The sequence below is a fragment of the Megascapheus bottae genome, chromosome 7, assembly GCF_031878675.1.
Source record: "Megascapheus bottae isolate mThoBot1 chromosome 7, mThoBot2.hap1, whole genome shotgun sequence".
NCBI classification, from domain to species: domain Eukaryota; kingdom Metazoa; phylum Chordata; class Mammalia; order Rodentia; family Geomyidae; genus Megascapheus; species Megascapheus bottae.
Window position 1 is genome coordinate 65,728,598 of NC_143515.1, and position 12,839 is coordinate 65,741,436.

General features: G+C 37.0%; 1 protein-coding gene across 3 annotated transcripts in view; it reads right to left on the reverse strand.

The window, feature by feature from the left end:
- The window catches only part of Babam2 (BRISC and BRCA1 A complex member 2), a 393,826-nt gene that overhangs the window by 349,152 nt on the left and 31,835 nt on the right, over positions 1–12,839 (reverse strand). For all 3 annotated transcript variants that reach the window (XM_090337241.1, XM_090337243.1, XM_090337240.1), the window contains exon 3: positions 4,408–4,484. In XM_090337241.1, the coding sequence (XP_090193367.1) occupies positions 4,408–4,484 (77 nt within the window). The remainder of the gene's footprint in view (positions 1–4,407; positions 4,485–12,839) is intronic.

Below are 12,839 nucleotides of genomic sequence, written 5' to 3' on the forward strand. Positions count from 1 at the left end.
CCTCATCACTGCTAGGTGCAAAGAAAGAACATTGATAAATCTTATTAAGCTTCTTGAAATGCCAGGAACTAAGCTAAAGACTGGAAATAAAATATGAGCAAAACTGCCTCACTTATGATCTCTGAAGCATAATTAGAGTATTCCTTTTGACAATTATAAGTTTATAATGAATGAAACTCACATCTCTTTCTCTGTGAATTTTGCTGTCATTGCTAAGTACTTACAGTAGTGTTGCATTAGACATTAATATGCGCTTTAATCAAATGACTATTAATCCTTGAAGATCCTCACTCCTACCACTGTTTAAGCATGAGCTGTATCTTCTACAATTGTTAAGTTCAAGGCTTCTACTTAAGACTGCTATCCTTGAACAGTTTTCAATAGCATCTTACACAACTCGGCAGTGGTTATGAGCCAACAGCGGTGTCCTCACAATAAAAGAGCTGAAGAAACAATAAGGTCATTCCTAATGTACTGTCATCTTCTGACATTTTTAATTTCAATTATTTCATTCTGAATGTGGCTAATTCTATAATAATCAATTCATGAATTCAGATGTCAAAATACGACCTCTCCTTTGACTTTCATTCTTTTTATCACTACACAATGTTCCCTTTAGCTACAGATGATGAAACAGATTTATAGTACTATTTGCTGATATATGAAGTATTCTGAAATATGGATTTTAGTTACATGCCATTTTCAAAATCTACTTTCAGAGGGCAAAGTAAAATATATGAAGACCAGTTTAGTTCTAACTCCCTATCTACAAAGTAATATGTGTCCTTCCTGCTTGTTAAGAACAATGTTCTAATACAAATTCCTTACATAATAACTCCTAAAGACTGAATTTCTGCTATCAAAAGGCTGATACAAATACTAGGCCTCCACATTTTTATAACTTTATAACCAGTAAAAATATGAACACTATGATCAATTCATGCATTCATTCCATTCCTTTGACAAATATTTAATTGGCTATCTCTATTGTATTAGAAACAAAAGATACAATTTAACAAAATGGTCACTATCTCTACTTCATTGAGATTGACATTATTAAAAAAATAAGATAAAATCACCATAAATTCCAAAAGCTTTGTAACTTGGTAATGACCAAAATTATAGTATATATACTAGTTTTTAGTGGATTTAATCAGAAACTTTAGATAAAACTTTTCTATAAACAATTTAAGACTACAAAGCAATGAGCTAGCCATTAGACCCTTACCAAGAAGAAAACAGAGAAAGAAAAGGTACCTATTATTTATCATAGAGTATAATTTAAATGTATCCTTATTCATTTTACTCATAAAATTAAGTTTCTGTCTAACCCCTCCCCTGCCCTCTTTCTTTTGTGCTGACACTGAGGCTGGAGCCTGTCCCTTGGCTTTTTTTGCACTCTTATCTCTTGAGGCATACCTCAACTCCTGGCTTTTTGCTGGTTAGTTGCAAATAAAAGTCTAACACATTTTCCTGGTTATACTGGCTTCAGATCTCAGATTTAAAACCTCCTCCATAGATCAGATTATACATATGAGCCACTGGCAATTGACTTAAGTCTATTTCTTAAAAGGCAAGAATTATTTTCCAAGATATCTTCCAAGAACTATGAAACTACATAATGTTGAAATTATATATGTTTGTTTTAGTAAACTACACTAATTAAAATGCTTGTTAAGAATGGTATTTATTCATCTAAAAATAAATGTTACAATGGTTATAGAAAGTTGAATTCAATGACCTATCTTGTGATAATTACCACTTTGCTATTTTTGAGCTTGAATATAATGGGTCTAAAGTTACAAAAATAAAAGTAGGAATATACATTAAGTTGTTTATCTTTTCAAAAAGTTATTAATGGGGCCGGGAGCATGGCCTAGTAGTAAAGTGCTCGCCTACCATGCATAAAGCCCTGGGTTCGATTCCTTGGTACCACATATACAGAAAAAGCCAGAAGTAGTACTGTGGCTCAAATGGCAGAGCACTAGCACTGAATAAAAAGTGTCCAAGGGCAGTGCCCAGGCCCTGAGTTCAGTCCTCAGGTCTGGCAAAAAATAAAATAAGAGCAAGATAATATTTATGAGGAACATAGCAAAAAGAAGCTGGAAATAAGATACCTAATGATCAGAGGCAAACAGAAAAAGCTAGAACTAAGAAGAGAAACAGAATCCAAGCAAGTTATCTGAAAATAAGTTCCAGCAAAGTAAGTATGTGCCATTTACTGAGAAATAATTCTGTAATACATAAATTCCACAATACGCAGATTCTACAGAACAAGGGAAAAGCCAACATGCTAGTAAAGGAAAATTTCATGGTGTTGACTGCGCAAAGGTAGACCTACAGAGCAATCATTCAAGTAATTTATAAATGAAACACTGATGACAACTACAAATTTAGAAAAAAACAGTAGGTTATCAATCTTGAATAAACAAAAGGAAAATAATAGGCTATAAAGTAAGAAGAGGAATGACAAGGAATAAAAGGAGAGGCTAATCTCTTCATCCTTTAAAGCATAGAGCCAAAATACACCTTTGTCCTTGAAAGACCAGATAATATTTTTATCATTACTTTATAGTGACTGCACTGAATAGTAATAATGTTAACTATTAACTATGTACCAGACACTTACTCTGAAGTTTTAGACAAGAAGGTGAAAGAGGATGAAAAATTAAATAGGTTGTTTGTAGCTATGAAAAAAGAACAAGAAACCTGTTGAAATTGTTTTAAGAAGTATAACAGAACAAAGTAACAAAAGAGTGTGAGTCTGACTGGGATACAATGTATACTTGTGTGGAAATGTCATGATAAAACCCCCCTTGTATAATTAATGTATTCTAATTAAAAATTTAAACTTGCCAGGCATCAGTAGTTCACATTTGTAATCTTTGCTTCTCAGGAAGCTGATATCTGACAAATCAAAGTTAGAAAACCAACCCAGGAAGAAAAATCTATAAGACTCAATCCTTAATTAAGTGTGGTTCAAATGGTAGAGAACTAGCAGAAAGCAAATCACCAAGAGAGAACAAGAGGCCCTGAGTTCAAGCCTTAGTACCAGAAAAAAAAAGGAAAAAAGAAGGCTGTTCATTTCACCATTTTATGCAGTGTTTAAAGTGATGCTTCTGTGGGTACTGGGGAAGGGTGTTAAAACTTTTGAAGCTGGAGATGTAGTATAGTGGTGAAGTGTTTGTCTAGCATGTGCAAGATTTTTAAGCTACAGAGTAACAAACAAGGAACCAATGATGGTGATGTAAGTAGTCTAAGGAAGAAGAGAAACAAGGGGTACAGTAAAAATAGATTGAGGCGTTCATGTATCATTACAGGAAATCAAAAGATAATAATGTTTAAAACTGGTTAAGTCAAGAAACAGAGACAATGCATATTACCTAAGAGAAATGGAGACTATCCCCAGAAGAAATGAACTGAAACTTCATTAAGTGGTTCTCTCTAAAACACAAGACTAGGCGATAAAACTGCTGTGGGGGGGGGGGGGAGAAAAAGAGAGAGAGAATAAGAAGCGGGACTGGTGGCTCATGCCTATAATCTTAGCTACTCAGGAGGCTGAGTTCTGAAGATAGCATTCAAAGCCAGCCCAGACACTAAAGACTGAGACACTCTTATCTCCAATTAACCACTCAAAAACTGGAAATAGTGCTGTGACTCAAGGGGTAGGCAGAAGCCTTGAGTTCAGGGACAGTTCCCAAGCCCAGACTTTAAGGCCCTCGACCTACAAAAAAAAAAAAAAAAGAAATAAACAAAGAGCCAGAGAGGTGGCTCACACCTGTAATTCTAGCTACTCTAGATCCTCTAAAGGATGAGATCTGAGGATCCAGGCAGGAAAGGACCAAGGACTCTTATCTCCAATTAACCTCTAGAAAATGTAAGTGGGGCTTGGCTCAAGGGTAGGGTGGTAGCCTTGAGCTGAAGAGCTCAGGGACAACACTCAGGCCGAGTTCAAGCCCATGACCCACAAAAAAGAAAAAAGAAAGACAGAAAGAGAAAGGGGAGAGGGAGGGAAAGGAATGAAGGAATGAGGAAAGGGAGGGAGGGAGGGAGGAAAATAAGGGAAGGGAGGAAGGAAGAGAAGGGAAGTTCATTATGTTCAGAAAAGAATCAGGAAGACATTAGTAGCAATGATTCTTGGTGGCAGAGCTTCTAGAAGGGGGTTAGCAGCAATGGTAGACAGTGCCAATCCGACCTAAAAAATGGTCCTCAACAATGTTGGGTTTTTTGGTGCCTGTTCAGGGGCTTGAACTCAAGCCCAGGACTGGCAAAGAAAAAAAAAAGAAAAATGGTAAACTATTGGTCAATATCAGGAAATAACACAACTAGAAGTAAGAACTAAACCACAAAGTCCAGAAACTAACTCTGTATTCAATCTTTTGAATAAAACAGTTATCATTTACTTACATTTTAATGTCTCTCCAGCATATGGTATGTGGAGTTTGAATCGGTCACAGTTGGGTCCAGGAGTCAATGATATACATCTTTAAAAAAAAGAAAAGGAAAAAGCTATATAACAAGACCATACTAAAATCCTACATACATATATATATATATATATTATTTTTTTTTTGCCAGTCCTGGGCTTGAGCTCAGGGCCTGAGCACTGTCCTTGGACTTTCTCAAGGCTAGAGCTCTACCACTTGAGCCTCAGCACCACTTCCGGCTTTTTTCTATGTATGTGGTACCGAGGAATCGAACCCGGGTCTTCATGCATGCTAGGCAAGCACTTTAACCACTAGGCCAAACTCCCAGCCCCCATATATCTTTACAAGTAGAAGATTAAAACACTGATTTACAACACAAAATAAAACCCTTCAATGGTCATGGAGGACAAAACAATAAGCCTTTACTAAAAGAATTCCTGTAAGTCATAATAAAATTGATTGATATACCCTCCAACAACAAACAACAACCTCATCTTGTAAAGAAGTATAGGATGGGGGCCAGGAGTTTGGCCTAGTGGTAGAGTGCTTCCCTAGCATGCACGAAGACTGGGGTTTGATTCCTTGGTACCACCTACATAGAAAAAGCCAGAAGTGGTTCTGTGGCTCAAGTGATAGAGCTCTAGCCTTGAGAAAACTTAAGGACAGTGCTCAGACCCTGAGTTCAGGTCCCAGGACTAGCAAAAAAAAAAGTATAGATTGTCTTTTTTTTTTCTTAGTTGTCAGTCCTGGGCTTGAGATCAGTGTCTGGGCACTGTCCATGGGCTTTCTCAAGGATAGACTTCTACCACTTGAGCCTCAGCACCACTTCTGGCTTTTTTTTTTCCCTATGTATATGGTACCAAGGAATCGAACCCAGGTCTTTGTGCTTACTAGGCAAGCACTCTACCACTAGGCCAAACTGTGCATGCTAGGCAAGCACTCTACCACTAGGCCAAACTCTCGGCCCCAGTAGGTTGTCTTTTTAAAACTACATATATCAGCCAACACCAGTGGCTCAGGTCATCCTGAGGTAGCTGTCAGACTAGCTACTCAGGAAGCTGAGATTTATGAATCACAGTTCACAACCAGCCCAGGCAAGAAAGTCCATAAGACTCTTACCTCCACTAAGCTACCTTAAAAAAGCTGGAAATGGAGCTATGTCTCAGGGGTAGAGTACTAGCCTTGAGCAAAAGAAATTCAGAGACAGCACCCAAGCCATGTTCAGGCCCCAGGACCAAAACAAGAAAGAAAAAAAAAAAAACTTCACATATCATCCAAAACAAATCTCCAATCTTTGATGCCAAGAATTATAAAAGAGTAATTTTACATCATATTTCAAACATAGACTCTTAGCTTCCATTCTGTTCATAGAGAAAAGAGCCCATTTTTTGGCATTTTTCTGGTACCAGATGGTTTTCTTTCTTTCCATAAAGGTACAACGCTTCCTTCTAGTTTTAGCACTGAAACTTTCATCTGCAAGAAAACCTAACGCATGATACTAGATTTCAGGTAAAATGCACCTTAAATGAGCAGGGGATTGGGGGAAGGGGGTTTTTTTCCTTAATTATTTTACAAAGTTCTCCAGTATTCTTCCTCTTAGTTTGCAAGAAGTTTTATGATCTTTCAAGTCAGAATTTTGACTGTTACACAATGCTACTGACTTCAAGTTATAAGATACTTACATGAAATGAATTGACGAAGTTAGTATCTTAATTTTTTTTGCCAGTCCTGGGGCTTGAACTCAGGGCACTGTGCTTGGGCTTTCCTCAAGGCTAGTGCTCTACCATTTGAGCCACAGTACCACTTCTAGCTTTTTTTTCTATGTATGTGGTACTGAGAAATCGAACCTGGGTCTTCATGCATGCTACCACTAGGTCAAGCACTCTACCACTAGGCCAAACTCCTGGTCTCAGTATCTTAATTTTTTAAAAGAAAAAGTTATTGATTTATAAAGCAAAATATGAAGGCTAATTTACCTTCATAATTCCAAAACTAGCCTGAAGCAATTCTGAGAATAAACCCACAAAGGTAATTTAACGATAGGAATATAGTTGGAATAAATGGCCAACTTCCTTAGATGTCCCCTTGAAAGAGTCATATGAAAATACACTCAAGAAATGTTAGTTTTAAACATACTCAGTCCTCCTATCAGATTTATCATTATATTTCTCAATATAAGGAAGAGAATACAGAAGTAACTAACACAGATACATTTTAACATTAATCATCTAGGTCGAGGATCCATCTTCAAGGATTTAAAAAAAAATCCCTTGAAAAGATATGCTACAAATTGAACAGTAGCTATTTTAATATTTCACTGATTTTAATACTGTATTTCCTTCCAACATAAAATATTTCCATCTTAATTTCCTCCCTCCACCCCTTCCTCCAGGGCTAGGAGTATGACTCGAATAGTAGAGTACCAGCCTTGAGCAAAAAACCCAAGCAAGAGCTCAAGGCCCTTAGTTCAAGTAAGCCCCAAATGACACCAAAAGAAGAGTACCAAAATATCTCCCTTCTACAAAGTAGGTATTCCTCATTCAAAGTGCTTAGGGAAAGTATTTCAGATTATCTTTTAGAATATATGCATATACATAGTGGGATATCTCAGGGGTGGCACTCAAGTCTAAACATAAACCTCACTTATGTTTAATATATTTTTATACCACAATCTCAAGATATAATATTGCCCGTGTACGTTTGTTTTAACTGAAGCCTGCCACATGATGTCAGGTATGAAATTTTCTACTTGTGAAACCAGGAAAACTAAAAAAACTTTGGACTTTGACATACAAACCCTCAGCCTAATTTCAATTATGTTCTAAAATCTAAGTGCCAGTGATTATATATAGAGATTCCCTTCTTGAATACTTGTCTGTTAAACACATCATTTGTAATATGATGTAAAAATCAATGCTAATAAATTCTCTAATAAAAAAATAGGATACAAAAAAAAACTTTGGACTTTGAAATTTTTGGATTAAGGTTGCTCAAGCTACAGAATAAAATATTTTCTATCCTATAATGTAATACTTTATTTGAGATGACTTGTGAAAAACATATAAATTCTACCATTATAAAATATAGAAATTAGGAAGTGTCACTGGCTCAAAGTGGTAGTGCACTAGCCTTGAGCAAAAGAGCTCAGGCTCTGAGTTCAAGCCCCACAACCAACCATATATATATATATATATATATATATATATATATATATATATACACACACACATATATATGTATATATAGAGATTACATATACACACATATATACATATATATGTACTTACATATGTATATAAAGCATATATAATGATTGTAATACTGTTATAAGCAATCCTAAGAATAGCCAACCTGCAATGTTTCAAAATGATGAAAAATAACATTCACAATACAGAATTTTTTGAGTTTAAAGACCACATTACCTATTTACCTAGTATAAAAAGTGAAGCTAAGTCGGGCTCATTAGCTCACACCTGTAATCCTAGCTATTTAGGAGGATCAAGGTTCAAAGCCAGCCCAGGCACTTAAAGTACAAGAGACTCTCATCTCCAATTATTCATTAGAAAATGCAAAATGGGACTGGTGCTCAGGGGGAAGGGTGGTAGCTTTTTGCTGAAGAGCTCATGGACAATGGCCAGGTCCAGGCGTAGGGTGGTAGCCTTGAACTGAAGAGCTCAGGGACAGTGCCCAGGCCAAATTCAAGTCCCAAGACAGAAAAAAAAAAAAAAAAAAGGCAAATGAAAAAAAAAAAAGTGAAGCTAGCAGTAGTATAGAAAGCCCTCACTCCTATGTCCAATTGCCTGGTTTCTGAATTGTTACATTAATTAACTTTATATCATTTATTTTACTATTTACTAGTACTGGGAAATCATTTTGTGCAATGCTATTCCATCTTCCTCCTCATCCTCTTCCTTCCTCATATCAACAGCTGGGTCTAGCAACCATAGGGTGTTCTTAAAAATGTATTTCCCCACTAGATGAATTCATTCACTGTCTGGGGGCGGTTTCTTAACTTAGATAAGAGTTATTGAGCATTGGCAGTATTAGGAATGCAGCACTGACAAGCAGACAAAATCTAGCCCTGTGGTACTTGATGGTGAGGTGAGACAATAAACCAAAGATAAAAAGAAAACCTTAGATGGTTAAGTGCTATGAAAGAATAAAGTAAGTGCTACAATAAAACAGGAGGTAGTTTACACTGGAAAAATCAAGGAGGACTTCAAGAAAGGGTGACACTGAAAGAACACAAAGGGGCCAACCACGCTAAGTTCTGGGAAAGAACATTCCAGGCAGTGAAAACAGAAGGTACAAAGGCGTGGAAGCAGGAACAAGCTTGGCATACCTGAAGAAGAAATCTGTACATATCTGGGTAATTACAACAGGGCAGAGTGAGTGGGGAGACAGCACAAAAGCTGAAGATATAAGGAAAACAAGAGACAAATAATTCAGGGTTTGCAAGCAGTGTCAATTCAGTTTTATGCCAAGCTGAGGGGAGGGATCTAAGCAGAAGAGTGACTGATTCTTTGTTTAAAAGATTACTGTGCCTGGGCCAGGAGTTTGGCCTTGTGGTTAAAGTGCTTGCCTAGCATGCATGAAGACCCGGGTTCGATTCCTTGGTACCACATATATATAGAAAAAAAAGCCGGAAGTGGTACTGAGGCTCAAGTGGTAGAGAAAGTCCAAGGACAGTGCTCAGGCCCTGAGCTCAAGCCCAGGACTGGTTAAAAAAAAAAAAAAAAAAAAAAAAAGATTACTGTGCCTATGCTAGTAGAAACAAACTGTAAGAAGTAAAACAAAATGGTCAGGTAGGAGACCACACAAGAGAGGTAAGGACACTGTAGCTAGAATAGAAATAGTGGGGACTACCAACCCAGATGCCCCTCAGTTGATGAGTGGATCAACAAGATGTGGTACTTATACACAATGGAATTCTATGAAGCTGTCAGAAAGAACGACATCGCCCCATTTGTAAGGAAATGGAAAGACTTAGAAAAAATCATATTAAGTGAAGTAAGCCAGACTCAAAGGAACATGGGCACAATGGTTTCCCTCATTTGTCATAATCAGTAGAAACCTTGGGCTCTTCTAGCAGAGGTTTGCAATAGAGCAAAATCTAGATACACAAGGCCATACAGTATGACACTAAATGAAAGGACCTCTAGGATACAGAAACAAAAGTCATATAATGAGTGATTGTTGTCCTTAACGTACTATGTTATCTCTCATTTCTTTTGCTGTCCCTTGGTTATCTCATATTTTTACAGTATTTCACTTTGTTATCTGATATATTGGATATATGTGTATTTGGTTATTTGAAATTGGATAGGAAAGGGGGGAAAACAAGATGAGGGTGGGGTAGGGAGGAGGGAAATGGGGACCAACACATGAGAAAGGGTATCAACGTATGTGAAGTAATGCACCTTCTATCTGGCGAATGTAATGTAACCCTTCTATTAATTACAATAAAAAATATTAAAAAAAAAAAAAAAAGAAATAGTGGGGACTTCGGGCTGGAAGTTTGGCCTAGTGGTAGAGTGCTTGACTAGCATGCATGAAGACCCAGGTTAGATTCCTAGGTACCATATACACAGAAAAAAATCTGGAAGTGGTGCTGTGGCTCCAGTAGTAGAGCTCTAGCCTTGAGAAAGCCCTGAGTTCAAGCCACAAGACTGGCAAAAAATAAACAGTGGGGACGTGAGGACTTGATGAATGAACACTAGTAGGAGAAGGGAGAGCTCAGGAGAGGACATATCAGGTATCAAGAGTACAAAGCATGAGATGACAGCCAAGTCTTCTACAAAAACACAGTCAAGATAATGGATAGGTGAGACTAGAGAGAGGAGCAGTGTGCTCTTGAAAAGATCACTTAATGCAGGATGGAAGATAGAGGGAAAGGGTACTACTCTGCAAGTACATTTAAGCAAAAATGTACCATCTCCTTAACTGAGGGGTCTGATTTGCTGAACAAAGATGCACAAATTTGGGGCTAGCCCAACAGTTTAAGGTGACAGAGTAAAGCTGCCATCAACTGGTCTCTTTTCTCAGAGCCTGAGTAGCACTTTGCTTCTCTTCCAACAAATGGTGAAGAAATTAATGAAAGCACCTGTTACCCCTATCTTTCATATTCTCTAGGAGAAAAGGACTATGAGAAAGAATCTGATGCCATGTACTTAAAGGTTCTTTCAAGATTAAATTGCTTCCTCTTCTTAAATTGTTTTTATCTAAAATTGGGTTTAGTCATGTTACCTCATTTTGCTATGAAAATTCAAATTGCCGTCAAAGACAGCATTCATTTACCTGGTTATTGGAATATATTACGGGCAGCTCAGGGGCAAAGCACATGCTAGAGCAAAAATAGGCTAAAAAGGCTGGATTATGAATGACATTGTTTCACTTGCAGAAAACAAGAATTGTATACGTTTACATACTTGAGTAGATTGCAGGAGAGTCAGCAGTACGTATTAGGATCAGTGTTTTTACAACTTTCTTCAATTACCTCTCTGCACTGTTTGATTTTGTAATGAATATAAACTGTTACAATTATAAAAGTATTTTAAAGCTACTGTGTTCTTTCTACATTTGACTATATAGTTATGAGGGCCAGATTTTTACCTTTATCTTCTAAAACAACCTATCCTTTTCAAGAAGGAAAGAATGGGGTTGGAAGTATGATTCAGGTAGTAGAGCACCATCCAAAGAGTAAAGACATCAGATACTGAGTTCAAGTCCAGGTATATGTAGGGGCAGGGGGGGGGAAGAAAGAATGAAGGGCGATTTGAAGGATGATTTACAGATAAGAATTTTCAAAGTAACATATATGAAGGCCTCACACTGTAATATCACCAAGTTTTTATCACATTTGTTTTCTTTTGGGGTAGAGTGAAGGGTACAGAGGATCAAAGCCCAAACCCACACAAACTAGGCAAGCACTCCACCACTTAAGATTTCACATTTCTAACACTCTATCCCTCACAGTATCTTTGGGTATGGTCTGGAGAGTGGTTGGATCGGGTGTTTCTCATTTAAGATCTCCCATGAAGCTGCAATCAGAATTCATCAACAGATAATTAACAGAACAGGGAAATTCATTCTTCCAGACCAGGGGTGGGAAATGTCTGGCCATGAGGCTGTATAAGGTCCATGAAATCATTTAGCCTGGCCCTGCCAAAGTAACCACAGGCAAAACTCAACGCAATAAATTGAGGAGCTATTTTCAAAGCAAAATTCACTAAATCTAGGCTTTCAGATGACGTTATAAATATCCAAATGGCCTTTGGCAGAAAAAAAAAAGATTTCCTATCCCTGATCTAAAAAGACATTTCCTTACACAAGTATGAAAAAGCAACTGGCTTCATTAAAATTATATTTTAATAATGGCACACACATAGTCAAATACAGGATTTTTAAAAATCTATTCCAAATAGAATTTAAGAAAATAAATCCTTTCAATGATTTAAAGTTGCTAACAATTCAAATGTAATTAATTTCAATTCTCTCCCTCCAGTGCACTTCCTCAGTGCTTACAATGTGTCAGGCCTGGGGGTTAAGTGCTAGGAATAAAGCAGTGACATGAATAATTAAAAAAAACCAGGTGCCAATAATCCTAGCTTCCCAGGAGGCTGAGATCTGAGGACCACAGTTCAAAGTCAGTCCCTGCAGAAAAGTCTCTAAGACTCTTACTTCAACTATCCACTAGAAAACAGGCAGTAGGGCTATGGCTCAAACAGCAGTAGTAGAGTGCTAGCCTTGAGCAGAAAAGTCTCAGGGGCAGCACTCAGGGTGAGTTCAAGCCCCACAATTAACAAAAAGAAAAGAAGAATAAAAATGGTATCTTGAATTAGAGTGCAAAAAGGGGTATTGGATAAAGAACTATGCTGTAAATGTATATATATGTATATATATATATATCTTTCATCATTTTTCTACTTTGAAAATATTTATAGAATTAAGTATATACATTTATAAATTACACATATATTTATACATTAAATACTTAAATATTATATAAGCGGGAATATTTCTATTCTGCATTTTTAAACTTTTTTTTCATTTTTCCAAAGTACTGGAGCCTTATACCTACTATACCAGCACATTTACAATGGAACAATGCCTCTATTACTAGTTTTGTTCATTAGTTTTGAAACACAATCTTACTAGGCACAATCAACATATCTTGGGCTTCTTGATAGCTTCCCACAAAGAACAAACCATCACATCCATCTCTTTATCAAGGATGAGGTATCTCAAACTTTTTTCTGTCCAGGCCGGCCTTGAATGCAGACCCTAACATCTCATGGCTAGGATTACATCTATGAGTGACCAGTGTCCATCTTTTCCCTTTCTTTTTTCTTTCTTTTTGAATCAAAAAAGACTCACCAGTAAATTACCCAGAATTGTTTCCTCCTGTAAAGG